The sequence below is a fragment of the Zalophus californianus genome, chromosome 11 (assembly GCF_009762305.2).
Source record: "Zalophus californianus isolate mZalCal1 chromosome 11, mZalCal1.pri.v2, whole genome shotgun sequence".
In the NCBI taxonomy this organism is placed as follows: Eukaryota; Metazoa; Chordata; class Mammalia; order Carnivora; family Otariidae; genus Zalophus; species Zalophus californianus.
The window spans coordinates 53,489,773-53,504,388 of NC_045605.1; the positions used below are offsets into that span (position 1 = coordinate 53,489,773).

Genomic DNA, 14,616 nt, shown 5'->3' on the forward strand with positions numbered 1-14,616 from the left:
TCTGCTGGCCTCCTGATAATCACTGGACAATAGTGGTCGGGTCCCTCTCACTGCTTCGGTGCCCTGGCCTGCAGCCAGCAGCCTGAAAGTCCAAGGGTAGGAGAGACACTCAGCCAGCCCAGGAGGCTGCTTCTGCTGCTGGCTTCTGTCCCAGGCTCCAAATGTCTCCATTAAAGTGCTGCCTGAGGACATAAACAAATGGCCCTGCTATTCTCACCTTCTCCCTGGTCCAAGGCTGTCTGCTATCTGCCTGTTTTGGCTGCCTGTGCGCTCTTCTCTCCCCTCGCATTAAGGGGCACCCTTGCTGGCACAGCATGGCACATCTTCAGAAGGCACTATTCACATTCCTGGGGACCGTCCTCATTAGAAATGAGGTTTCAGCCCCTATGTCGCTACAGCAGACCTCTTGGCCTTTGGGGGAAAGTTGTAGCAGGAGCGGAGAGGAGAGGGAGGAAGATGAGAGGCAGGGCTGGAAAGACAGGCGTGGGTCACATTCTGAAGGGCTTACTGGACCCTGTGTGGGCCTTATCCTAAAATCGGTTTTTCATCTATAAATCTGAGATAATAGCTATTGTTCCAAGTAGCTAAAGGGAGTAAATAAAAGATTTATCGCAATTCCCTTGTCTGTAAAGTGGGGCGAAAAACAGCACCTGCTCTGCAGTGGGTCATGAGGATCAGCTGGATTTAAACATGTAGAGGGCTCAGAATGGTGCCGGGCATGTAGGAAGTGCTCAATAAATGTTAATGGTAGTTTTTAATAACCCCCAGGTGGTTTTTAATTGGGCTCACTCCCTTTACTCAAAGTTCACCTCCTACCCCCTACCCAGGCTATCACTGACCACTTAGCCTAAAATTTCACCGTTGACCCCACACACCCAGACCATTGGCCCCTTCCTGGCTTTATGTGTTCTCTGATTTATCAGCACCTCTGTAAACTGTGTATTTTACTTATCTTGTTTGTTTCATTTACTGTGTACCATTATAGATAGTTAGGATTTCTCAACTTTTAGCATCCATTGGAATCACCCAGAGTTTGTGAAATGAGATCAAGTGTTCATGATTCAGTAAGACTGGGGCAGGGCCCGAGAATTTTCACTTCTTACAAATTCCCAAGTGGTGTTGAAGCTGCTGGTCCGGGACCACACTTTGAAAAATGCCCTCCCCAAAATATCAAAGAAACAGGGCAAAGTGGGTGACGTCAGAAGCTTGTTTTTTGTTTTATCTTGTTTATTGTGTCTCTCTTTTCGAGTTTAAGTTTCACGAGGACAGGGATTTTGTCCGCTTTGTTCGTTGATGTGTCCCTAGGACTGAAAATAGTAGGAGCTCAATAAGTATCTGTCGAGTAGCCCGCCATCTCCCGACCGCATGGACACGCACGACCCGCCGCGCCCTTTGCCGCCCGGCTGCTCCCGCGTGGCCCTGGGGCCCGGCCGTCGCTGTGGCCGTGGCCATGGCGGTGGCTCGGGGCCCCGCTGACCGCACGTGTTTGTGCCCTAGATCACCCAGGCGGCCTGCAGAACCACCCGCGGCTCCGGACGCCGCCGCCGCCGCTCTCGCACGCCCACACCCCCAACCAGCACCACGCGGCCTCCATCAACTCCCTGAACCGGGGCAACTTCACTCCGAGGAGCAACCCCAGCCCGGCCCCCACGGACCCCTCGCTCTCGGGAGAGCCCCCCGCCGGCGGCGTCCAGGAGCCGGCCCACGCCCAGGACAACTGGCTGCTCAACAGCAACATCCCCCTGGAGACCAGGTGCGGGGCTGGGGGGCGGGCGGGGCTGAGCCGCAGGGGCGGCGGGGCCCTTCCGGGGGTCCCCCACCTCCCTGGTCTGGGAGGCTGGGGTCGGGGCAGTGCTCGGAGAGGTGGCTCTCGGCTGGCCGGGAGAAGGGGAGAAGGGTGGTGGCGGGAGGGGCGCGGGGCAGGAAGAGCCGGCGCTTGCGAATCCAACAGCCCCGAAGTCCGGGGCTGGCCTGCTGCGGACGAAGGTATGAGCCCTCTGTGCCCTTTCCTGGTCTGTGCAGTGGGGATGCTGCTGGCTGGAGGGGCTGCTATAATCGTGGATGAGAGCTGAGTGTGTAAAGGTGGCAGAGAGCAGGCCCTTGGTCAGCGTTTGATGGCGGCCCACACCTCTGCCTTTCCCTACTGGGATCTGCTCCCTCTCCTCTCCTCTCCACTCCTCTCCCCTCACCACCCAGGGACTTATCTCCACTTATCTCCTTTATACCCCAAACCCTATAATCCCTAACACTGATACATCATCAACTAACTTTTAGTTACAAGAGCTTTCATACTTGAGATATGATGTCATTCTCACAGCTTCACGAAGAAGGCGGTATTGTGAGTTGTGACCCCATTTGGGAGTTTCGCAGAGAGGGTCCGTGACTAGCGCAGGTCACGTGGACACTGGATGTGTGGCTACAGTGTGAACCCCGGTTGCGAGACTCGTGGGCAGTGCTATTTCCTACACCACCACCACCTTCTCCAGGTCTCCCCTGGCCTGGCCCCCTCCTCCTCTGCCTTCTTCCAGCCTCACAGAGTGCTTCCTTTAGGGGTTTCGGTCAGGGTCAGTTCCATAGTTGTCCTTCTTCCCTCTGGTGAGCCACTGTTTTCCCAAAATGGAAATGAGTTGTTTTCTTTTTTAAATCATTATAAAGGCATACAAGCTCCCTGGAGAAAATGCAGAAAGATATAAAGACGAAAACTAGATTCACCCATAATCCCACCACTCTGAGAGAAGCACTGTTGACTTCGGGGGACATAGTCTTTCCCTCCCTTCTCTAAAGCTGAAGTGCCCCAGGCAGCACGATTAGGAACTCCTCACCTTCTACCCTGTCTCTCAAAGTAGCGGGGAAACCTAGATTTTATTTTCTCAAACTTCTCTTCTGGATCTGTGGAGAGGACAGAAGCCATCCCACATTTAAAGACGTGAAACTAATCTATACGTGGAAAGCGCACCCATCTGACTCTATCTGGCACATCGCTGTGATAGTTGCACATCGAGCGGGTGGGATCCAGTGAAAGAAAATCGACATCCTTTTGTGCCATCTTACATTTTACTCCTGTGGAATCAGTTTTTCCAGAAGCAAATTTCTCAGAGATACAGTCCAGCTCGCCTCACTCCTAGTCTCTTAATTAATATTATTCTGTTGACATCCTTTACAATCAGGTGTGAGTTGTCCTTCTGTGCCTCCTTCTCTCTCCTCAGTGAGGGAGTTGCATAATTGTGTGTCATCCCACCCAGGGTAGCTTAATCAGATCTCCGTTATTTCCAGGGTGCTTATTGAATGACTGCACGTGGCTGAGAGAAGCCAGCGAATAATCGATGGTTCTGATTCTCTGCATGGGACCCAGTAGCCACTCCCTCTGCTTGGATGTTCATTTTTCTCACTTAGGAGCAAAGTAGGTGGTTCTCCGGGTTTTTCAAGGGAGAGGAAGATAGAGGCCGAGCAGCAGGCACGTTTTCCTGATGGCTAGTATGAGATGCCGAGGTGGACCCAGCTGACACCTGCCTTTCTGACCTTCTGTCCTCCCACACCCATGCACAGACCACAGGGAACTTTGTTTTCTTTTATGCTTTATCACTCAAGTAATAAATGTTCTACAAAACACTTAGGAACAAAGAAAAAATCACGTATGTCTACCACCAAATGGTAACCATTGTTAACATGCTGGGGTATATCTGCTCATCTGTACTATTTTATATAAGTCCGTACAGATATAATTATATACGTATTGAATATTCAGTATGTGTATGTGTATAGGAGTATACATCTGTGTGGATCAGTCTTCCCCCAGACGCCCATCCCTTTCGTGCCCCTGTGCCTTTGCACGTGCTCTTGTACAGCGCTCTGCCAGAGCTGCCCTCCTCACTTCTGGGTCTCCCAAGGTCCTACCTATTCTTAAAAACCCAGATGAAATGTTGGAGATGGGCCTTCTCTGACCCCAGAGTTCTGTGCATCTGAAGATGGCTTAAAACTGGGAGAGGTGCTTGATACAATGGATAACACAATCAGAGTACTGGACCTTAATACTGACCTTTACTGGTTGGTGGCACAAGAGCAACAAGGTTTAAGAGAGATCAGCGTCACATCTGGCAGGTGGAATCACAGGTAATTTTGACCAGCATGGTGAGGTAAGGAAGAGAGCAGACTTTAGAGTCAGGGGACCTGGATTCTTGTCTTGGCTTTAGCACTTACTGGCCCGGCAAGTTCATTTATAGCCCTGAACCTTGATTTCCCCGTGTAATGTGGGATAAGAATTCATGCCTCTCAGACTGGGAGGAAGTGAATGAAATATCATGTAAGAAACATAAAGCACAGTGCCTGGCATGGAAAGACATACTATAAAAATGATTTCCCATTTTTTTCATACATATCTGCTTCCCATATCAACTCTTTGAAGAAAAAAAGTCACGAAAAAATACTTACTGGGCTCCTACTCACCAGGGGAGTTGAGAGGAAATAGGTTGTACCTTTTCTCTACTTTGGAGAAGGAAGTTTGGCCCTGATGTTCTGAGAACATAAATGATGGTCCTTTCGCTGAAGCTACTTGTTCATATCACAGGTTTTAGGGTCAGACACATCCTGCACTCCAGTCCCCACCCCATTGCTCACTAGCTGTGGACCTAGACCTTACACTTCTTCATCTCTAAAAGGGAGAAAATATTAGTAACTTCCTGTTCTAATTATCTATTGCTGCATAACAAATGCCTGTCAAACTTGGTGACTTAAAAAAACAACCAGTTGATTATACTTCGCAGCGTGAGGCAGGAGCTCAGGAAGAGCTAGCTGGGCCAGTCTCCCTGTGGTGTCAGTGGGGGTCAGTCAGTGGCGTTAGCTGTTAGCTGGGCAGTCTGAAAGAGCCAGGGTGGCCTTACTCGCATGCCGAAGTCTTGCAGAAGACGGCTGGGTAGCTGGGCTCAGTGGCCCCTCACCCTCTACTGTGGTCTCGGGGCTTCTCCACCCAGTCTTCCCAGTGGGGAGTGGACTTCACACTCTGTGGCTTGGAGCTCCATGGCACTGCGACAGAAGCCAGTGATCCTCTTAAAGGCTTGGCCTGGAATGGTATAGCATCACTTCTGCCATTGTTCTGTTGGCCAAAGCAGACCTAGGCCAGCTAGCTTCCAGGAGAGGGACAAGAGACCCCGCTTCTCAAAGGGAGAGGTGCCCAAGGATTTTCAGCCACTTCCAACCCACCGTAGTGCCTCCTGAGGCTCTTGTAGCAATTATATACGATACTGTCTGAAAATGTCTTGGCACACAGTACATGCTCACCTGCTTACCATGTAGTGCTTGTCCTTCAGTAAATACTCACTGAGTCCCTACTGTGTGCCCAGCAGGCAGTATGTTTAAGAGCACAGACTCTTGCAGTGGGACAAATGCTGTGATAGAGGTACACACAGTGAATCAGTTTTAATGCCTCTGGATTTTCGGCAGGCAACATGGCTTGCCACATGGTGGGTGCTGGAAAACTACTAAGGCAGGCTAAATGAATGCATGACAGAACAAATGAATAAAAAGCTATGCGTAACTTGAGTGGGCCAAAGGGAAGACTTCCCAGTGGGCCTGGTGCTGTGGACTGACAGCAAGTAGGAGTCCCCAGGGGGAGCTGGGAAGAAGGAAGGACATGAGGGCTGCACAGCCTCATCGAAGGCCTAGAAGCCCAAGAGAGCAGGGCCTAGTTGAGGTGGTTTGTTGTCAACAGCTATTACCAAGCCCCACGAGGATGGGGAGCCCCCTGATGCCAGAGAAACTATCACAGGCCCTTCTCTAATTGTCAGACTGAGTCTGTGTGGAGAGTCAAAAGTAAATAGCTGGCATAGTAACCAGGAGGGGTTGAGATTTCATGTTGGAAGGAAAGAAGGGCACGGAGGACAAGCGAGAGGGAGGACCTACTTCACCCACTGCCTCTGGCCCTCTCCAGAGATAATGTAGTCCGCAGGGGGAAGACCGGGCCTCCCTGTGCTTCCTAGAGCAGGGGTCACATGTTGCCTTGAGGCCTGCAGGTGCATCTGTGGTCCATCTTGGTGGAATCCATGTGTTCAGGGTCCACTAAACCCTGGTCCACTTCTTCACGCTCTGCAGCATCAAATGCTTAATTGATTTCATAGGGATTGTCTGATTAATAACCTGTTAGGCTCCTGTCAGATGAAGGGGAAGCAAGTGCGCAAGGCTGCCAGACCCCTACTCTAGCTCATCTGATCCCAGGCCTGGTTTGGGAGCCTGAGGCCCATTTTTGTGGTCATGCTCAATTTGGGGAATAGCCCTGCCCACCCCTCAGGGATGGGAGGCCATCCTGGTGGTCACCAACCCAGGCTTGGTATAGTTCCCAGAATAGCACACAGCACTTTCTAGTTGGCCAGGCCAACTCCTGAGCATTGCAGGAAATTGGTACGGACAGTCGTCCCTGTCGTCTGGTGATTCAGTCATAGGCCTGCAGAAAACACAACCACAGTCCCATAAGAAGCTCATGGCCTTGTAAGGAAGACAGACCCATAAATGAATGAGTAAAGATGGCACTCTGGATAATACGGTGAGGGGGGGGTACTCTGAGCAGAGAGGAGGGTGTGGTTCCCTCTGCATGGGACCATCAAGGAACAATCATACCAAGCACTCGTGGGGCCCTTACTGGGGCTCCATAGAGGGAAGCTCGTCAGAGACTGAGCACCCAGGGTTTCTACTAGGGGCTGGTCACACAGGCACCTCCTACCTGGCAAAGGCCCAAATTCCAAACTCACAGAAGGAAAGCCGATGTTCAGCATAAACCATATTGTTTGTACACACAGTTTAGACCCTGAGTCAGCTACTCATCAATTAATGGTTAGAATGCTTCTGAAAACCTCTGTTCCCAGATACCAGCCCAGGGCCAACTTTATAAGCAGGCCCTTCAAAGGATAACAGTCAGATGGCTGTGGTAACTGTTCTGCACAGGTAGGGAGATTATCATCATCCCCACTTTGGAGATGAAGAGTCTGAAGACAGGAAAGTGAGGTAACTTGCCTCAGGAAGCACAGCCAGTAAGTGTCCCACCCAGGCCAACTGGTTCCGGAGCCCATGCACCTGGCCATTCTCCAGTGCCACCTTCCTGATTATTCAGACAGGCGTTGGTAGGAGTTTGCAGGGGAGAAAGGAAACCTGGGATGAGGGGCAGCTGTGCAAGGCACAGAGAGAGCTCAGTGTCTTGGAGAGATGGCTCAGAGTTGGGGGATGTTGGGGGGCAGGGGGCTTCATGGAGATGCATGTAAGTGAGGGTCAGAAATGGAGGGCCTGGAGTTATAGGAAGACAAGGTTGTACTTCTTTCTCCCTGTGAGCATGGGGCCCGAGGAGGGCAGAAGGAGGGGCCAGTAGTTAACATTATGGGATTGGCCTTTTAGAAAGATCACTATGACCTGGAAGACCCAGTTCATTTTTTTTTGTTTCTTTGTTCATTCATTTGTTAAAATGCTAGCCCTAGAACTAAGTCTTTTTGTGGTCTTGGCCAAATCTCTGACGCCTTGCACACCTTGGGGCTGTCGGCTACAGAATGGGGGCGCAATGCCTGGCCTGTTCTACTGCGTGGCTGTCCCAGGGCTCTGAGGGTGAAGCACGGGCCAGGACAGCAGGCTCATGGTGAGAAGATGGGCTGCTGAGCGGGACAGCCTGAAGGACTGGGCACTGCTACTTTCCAGCCACTTCCTTCCCAAAAGCTACTTATTCTGTCCTTGGAAGGCGAGCTCTGCCTGCCCCGGGCTGGAACTGGAAACCCCTGCTTCAGGCAGCTCGGGGGCCTTGCCCGTGGCCTCCTCTGAGGCTTAGAGGGGAGCTGGTCCCCTCCCCATGCTAAGAAGAGCTGTAGGAGCAGCATTGTGCTTAGCTGTGCCCCCCTCCAGGGACTGTGCCCCTCTTTCCCAAGAGGCAGCAGGGGGCAGTGAGGTCGGAGAGATGTGCTTTTGAGTCCCACCTCTACCCTTTGGTTGCTGTATGATCTTGGGCAGTCACTCAGCCTGTCTGGGCCTGAGTTTCTATATCTGAAAATGAGATAACAACACCCATCGGTGCGAGGGTCACGAGACTCCAGCGTCCATCCCCGAGTTCCCAGCCGCAGTGAGCCAGAGACCGTGCACGACTGTGACCTACGGAGGCTTCAGCAGCAAGGGTCCCCATTAGGAAATCCTCGCAGCTTTTGTTTTTCAGAAGAACTGGAACCTCAGAGTTGGGAGCAGGCAATGGACAGGAAATTGAGGGGGTACCATTGAACTGGGAGTCCAGACACCTGGGTTCTAGTTTCAGCTCTGCCACTGACTTGCTGTGTGTATGGGAGCAGGACACCTGTCTCTCTGGGCCTCAGTTTCCTCAGCAATCACCTGGGGCCTAACTGGCTCAGAACTGAGTTTCAAAAGTACAGAACGGGATATTTGAAGGCAGTGGTAGCGTTCTGAACTAGCAGCATTTTCAGCGAGTGCTAGTGTCCCCCCAGATGCCCAAACTGGCATGAGGGTGGGAGCTCTTTCAGGGGGGTTTCATGCAGTCCGTCGCTCCAGAAACCCTCTGTCGTAGTGCACTGCCTCTTCCCTTGTCCTAATAGGTGTGTCCTTTTAGGAGAGAATGGCCTGCTGTCTCTCTTTAAATCATCGAAGTAAAAATAAAAACCACTCTTGATCCAGACATTGGAAAATTCCACTATTAACATTTCGATTTTAACCCTTCATGTGTTTTTTTCTCTGAATATGTTTATTTGTTTCTGCTGGGTTTTAAGGTTCACGTGTGACTGAGTGCACAGTGCTAGCCTAGCGATGCAGGCCAGATTCCCAAGCGTACTTGGGAACGTGCCGTGCAGCCAGCTTCGGGGCCCGGGGACAAGCTCCCATTGCCGCTGGGCCCTCTGGGCAGGGGTGGTAAGGACCTGCTCAGGTTGGACCGTATGGACTGTGGAAAGACTGGAAATTCCCTCCTGAACTACAGGAAATGGGGGAAATAATAATAAAACACCTGTGCTCGCCTCAATTAAACACCAACTGTATGCCTGTGATATGCTTCCCTTTATATATCCATCATTCACAGTATTCAGCAAATATTTATTGAGTGCCTCCTACTGTGTACCAGGTACTCTTCTAGACTCTGGACACATGGGCAGAGAACAAGGCAGATAAGAGTTCTACCCTTACGGGACCGAAATTGAAATAGAGAAAAAACGTGTGTGTGTGTGTGTGTATCTAGGCCTATGTGGAAAACTAAAGCAGTGCAAGGGGCCAGGGGTAACTGAGGAAGAGCAGGGTGGGAGCTATTACAGTTAGCCATGAGAAGGGAAGGAATGGCCCATGCAGATATTTGGGGGAAGGCAGTTCAAGCAAATGACAACAAAGGCTTTAGCTGTTTGGAGTAACAGCCCGGAGACCAGTGTATATATAGCACAGAAAATGAGGTTGGAGAGGTAGCAGGGGGCCAGATCTCGTATGCCCAGGTAAAGATCATGGTTTTATTCTCATGGAACCATTGGAAGGTTGTGAGCAGAGAAGTAGCACAATCCAAATTATATTGTAGCTTCCGTAAGAAGAGATCATCCCAGGTTATGAATGCTCAGACAGACTCACCTGCCCAATGGCAAGGGCAGAAATGAGGCCACTCTGAAGGGCTTCCACACCCCTGCAGTTCCCCTCAGACACTGTGCGAGGCCCTGGGACCATGAACACCACCAGAAGAGCCTGGGCACCAGGCAGCTCAGAACTCTCTGGAAGGGGAAGTCCCCACGACCACAGCAGGACTCGGTGGTTCCGGCTGCTAAACAGTGTTGCCGTGTGCTCTCACTGTCCCCCAGGACACTCATGAAATGACACATTGGGAAAGTATTTACAGCCCCTCCACATTTCCGTCTATAAAGCTGGCTGGGGGACAAACCCACAGGCTGAGCAGTGACACAGGGTTATGAGGCCCAAGGGCCTGAGCTCTGGGGTCAGACAGACCTAGGTTCTATTCCACCTCCACCACTTGCTTACTCTGTGATAGGACCTTCGAAAAGTTACTTCTCTGAGCCTTTGCTTTGCCGACCTCCAAAGCAAAGATGATAGCACTGACTTTGTAAGATTGTTTTGGGGAGTAATTAGATAATACAGTGTTCTAGAACAATGAATAAGATACGGTGGACATAGGGTAGGTTAGCAGTAGTACTTCCATAATATTTCTTAGTATTAGTACTCATGCTACATAAATTACTGCTAATATACATCAATTAGCATTAGTAATTTTTGTTTAGCCCTTATAAATTCTTCCAGCAAAAAATTAAAAAAATAAATTCTTCCAGCATTACTTTGTGGGCCCTACATCCACTTTGTGAACTTAGTATCATCATCCCCATTTTACAGATGAAGGAAGTGTAAAATCGGAAGAGGTTGCAGTTTTTACACAAAGTCACACAGCAAGAAAGAGGCAGGAATGGGACTTGAATTTGGGTTCTCTGGTTCTCAAGACCTGGTCAAAGTGGGCAGGAAGGTCCCTCGCAGGGCTGGACTCAAAAGTTAGCTCTCTGCAGTTAGCCCTTCCTTGAGGTGAACACAGCAGGCTGAAGCCACCACCGGCTTGCTTAACACAATGCCCTACACAGTTTTCAAGGGAGGGGGCAGCAGTCCTTGAAAATACCAGAAAACGGGATCCAGCACACCCAAGTGTGAACGATACCACTTAGCAGGCATGGCTGAGGCCAGAAAGGGCAAGTGCGTCTCTCCTCATTCTGCATTAGAAATAGTAATGTCACAAAATGCTGCACTGCCCTTGGTGTACTTGGGGGGGGGGGGGCGAAACCCCCTCCTCTGTCTTTTGAGGGGTGCCAGCCTCACCGCTCAGTCATCACTGAGGTCCCTGCTCTGCGGAAGCAACTTGGCCCTCTAAATGTCATCAGCATCAACCTGGGGGCTTGTGAGAAACGCAGATCCCCAGGCCCCACACCACCTCCTGACTCCAAATCTTTGGGGGTGGGCCTCCGCAAAGCACAGTTCTCCAGATGATTCTGATGCCTACTCGAACTTGAGAACCACTGCTTGAGAAGAAAACGGCCCCAAATGCTTGTCTTTTTTTTTCCCTTTGGACTCACAAAGTATCTTCAGCTGTTGTTTAAACAGATGTACACCGTCTCAAGTAGAGAAAGCACAGCCTTTGGAAACAGATAAACCTGAGTTCAGATTCCTGCATTCAGCCTCACTAGCTGGTAACCTTGGCAAATCCTGTCACCTCTCCACATGTCGGTTTCCTCGTCTGTAAAATGAGGGCATGCCTTCCTAGCCTATTTTGAAGATTTGAAATGAATAGATGTAACATGCCTAGCTCAGTGCCTGAGACATCATCAGTCTTGATCAGGGGACGCTGTGATTGGGTGGCCACAACCATCAGACATTCAGGTTCGTATAGGGAATGCCCCCTCTGGATGCTCTGCGCCAGGCAGACCCCTTGCACATGTGGCTTGCGCCAAGACCCATCGCCTGGCAGCCGTGTCCCCGCTGGTCTCACGCACAGCTGCGCCAGACAGCTACTTTGTGTGTTTCTCTACTATCCCCCTTCATCGATGCATGACTCATTGCTTCATTCATGTCTCCATGTGTGCGTAGAAACCTAGGCAAGCAGCCATTCCTAGGGACATTGCAGGACAACCTCATTGAGATGGACATTCTCAGCGCCTCCCGCCATGATGGGGCTTACAGTGACGGGTAGGTGACATCCCCATGGTCCTCCTCTCTGTGTTTGCTCTCCCTCTGGCTCCTGCACCTGCATGCAGACCCTGAGAACTTTCCCTGGGATCTCCTGCGGGAGGTGATGATGTCATGGTGCATGCCCCTCCCGAAGTCCATGTTCAGCTTGCAAGAGTTTATCCTTAGAATCCCCTTGCTTCAGCATATTAACAGCAGCTTTGTTAATATGCAGCTCCCAGCATCTCATCGGCTGCCTCTGCCATTCTGAAAGCCATCTCGTAGCAGTTTTTATGCAGCACAGGCCCTATGTCGTACGTCTTGTAGCCCTGAGTATCTGTTCTGGGTGCAAGATTGCTCTAAGATTTCAGGGGATGCAGTGCAACCAGTGCACCCCATTTCCCAGGCTGTGTACCAATTCTCCCATGGCCATGGTTAAAGGCAAGCTGTGGAGGATTTCCTGACACCTGGTTTGGCCACAACCATGCGCTTTGACCCTGCCACGCTGCCCTAAAGACTGTAGCTAGGCTGTAGGATGTATTTGCCCACCTCTCGTCCCACGCAGCTTTTCCCAGGGGTTTGGAAGGTAGCGTCTGGCTTCTGAAAGCATTTGCCGCCATTGGTTGTATGAGAGCCACTAGGGGACTCAACCATGACAGAACTTAATGGTGGTTTCTTGGTTCCCACCCCCTAAACACCCTTCGAAAAGAATGGTATTTCATGCCTCCACCGCGGCACACTGGCAAAGTAGGTATGGGAGGGAGAAGAAAAATTTAGGTTCCATTATCTCCAAGGCACGGAACATGATTTTAGATACTTTTTCCAAGTTAGTACCGATAATTTTAGAGAACAGCTCGTATAATACCCAAGAAACAGCATCTCAGCCCCATCCCTTCCCAGGAAAGGGATCTCCACAGCCAGCCTTCTGTGGGGTTGGAAACACCTCCAGCCCTGGTCCGGGCCGGGGGGGCGGGGAGTTCCCCGTGGGTAGGGCTGTCCCATCCGTGTTCCGTGGAAGCGTGTGTTCGTGTGCCCTGTTGTGTGGTCCGGTACGTGATTCTGCTCCTCTCCGTCTGCCCCGTCTTCTCCGTGGCGACTGTCTCCAGGCTCCTCTGCATGCTCCTACTGCCGCCTCTGTCCTCCAGGTGGCTCTGGGTCCCGGCGAGCCCACGGACCCTGATGCCCTCGGGCTTCTCTCCATCCACAGGCACTTCCTCTTCAAGCCAGGAGGCACCTCGCCACTCTTCTGCACCACGTCGCCAGGGTACCCTCTGACGTCCAGCACGGTGTACTCCCCCCCGCCCCGGCCCCTGCCCCGCAGCACCTTCGCCCGGCCGGCCTTCAGCCTCAAGAAGCCCTCCAAGTATTGTAACTGGAAGTGTGCGGCCCTGAGCGCCCTTGTGCTCTCCGCCACGCTGGTCATCCTGCTGGCGTACTTCGTGGGTAAGCACCTCCCTCGGCCCGGCTTCCCTTTATTCCCCTTCGCCCAGGGGGCAGCAACCAACACACCTGCACACGCTGCAGGCATCTGGCTGGCATGACCGTTGCGCAGGATGAGCCATGCAGCCCTGGGGCGCTGGCCTCCACCCCCGAGCCGGTCACGGCCAGCTCTCTGGGATCCTCTTCTCCTCTCTGCACGATGCCCAGAAGGAAGCTTAGCAGCTGCTCTGTCACATGTCAGATGCCTAGCGTGAGGCACAGCGTCCACCGACTGGCCTTTGAGCTGGTGAGCCAGGACGTGAGTGTCGGAGATGGGCGTCACCAGAAATGACAGGCCTCTCCTGCTGGTGCCATGTAGCTGCAGTGAGGAGCAGGAAGGACTCGGGGTCCCCTGGGGTTGGACTGGACTCTGCTGACCTCGGCCCAGAAGGCATGTCTGAAGGTGAGGGTCTGGCGAGGCCATCTGAGGGGACTGTGGGCGCCAAGGTGCAGAGAGGAGCCGTGGTTAGGAGCCCAGAGAAATCCCAGCTGAGGAGCAGCAGGTCCCAGTGAGCAGTGAACGCTGGCTGCAGGACACCTGGAGACCCCCAGCAGCTCTGACTGGCCTGCCTGCCTGCTCCCAGGCCACCTCCGTGATGGAGGAAATGCCTCCTGGCCCCTGCTTTGCTGCCATGGGAGGCCAATCAACTGGGTGCCCTTTTGATGTGGTTCCCACACAGCCCGGTCTCCTGCTTCATTCCAGCCCCTGTCTTCGGCCTGCTCCCAGGGAAGACAGTCTCTGAAGAGATCTGCAGGCGTTGTATAGAGTCCACTGCTGGTTCTGTGTAAATCAGCCTGTTAGTAAAGACGTCCAAAGGGGTTGGCTTAACGCTCCATCTGTTCCAGCCTTCAGATTCTCTCATTCTGAGGTTTAAGGCAGGTCGCGCCAGCTTGAGGTGGCCTTGAACCCATGCTGAGGAATTCTGAGATAATTCCGTAAGCAAGAGGGACTTCTCCAGTAAAAACCCAGTAATCAGAAACAAGTAACTGGCACGGGCCAGAGGAAGACAGAGTGCCATCCACTGTGGCAAGGGACTCTGTCATAGGCAGAATCATTGCGAATGAAAACGGGCAGTGTGGTGATGTAGTTAGTGCACGCTGTCACTGGGAATGATGAAGGGAACGTGGGCCCCCACTTGTTCAGGAGGAGGGATCTGAGCATGGAAGGAGCATTCAAGATTCTTGAATTTTATAGAAATAAGTAATCAGGAAGACGATAGTCCCTCAAACAGGGAGGTCTCCTTACATGTCTCGAGCTATAATAAGCCTTCTTTGATATGCCAGGTCTCTTTTCCCCTTGTGAAGATTGATGTAGAGAATTTCATGGCTGCAGGGCCAAGTTGGCATACGTTTCTTCTCTTCTTTGTGATTGGTTAGCTGTTGCTGCCTAGAAAGCTGTGTTAAGAAGGATCCTGAGGCTATATTCAAGCTCAGTGGGAAAGGGTCTCTGTGTTTGATTAGTAATGTTTGTTGTGGTCACCAGCG

At 51.8% G+C, this 14,616-nt stretch overlaps 1 protein-coding gene across 2 annotated transcripts in view; it reads left to right on the forward strand.

Moving 5' to 3' along the window:
- Positions 1 to 14,616, forward strand: part of TENM4 (teneurin transmembrane protein 4) — a 711,368-nt gene that overhangs the window by 485,366 nt on the left and 211,386 nt on the right. For both annotated transcript variants that reach the window (XM_027580077.2, XM_035722936.1), the window contains 3 exons: positions 1,498 to 1,753; positions 11,575 to 11,673; positions 12,860 to 13,095. In XM_027580077.2, the coding sequence (XP_027435878.2) occupies positions 1,498 to 1,753; positions 11,575 to 11,673; positions 12,860 to 13,095 (591 nt within the window). The remainder of the gene's footprint in view (positions 1 to 1,497; positions 1,754 to 11,574; positions 11,674 to 12,859; positions 13,096 to 14,616) is intronic.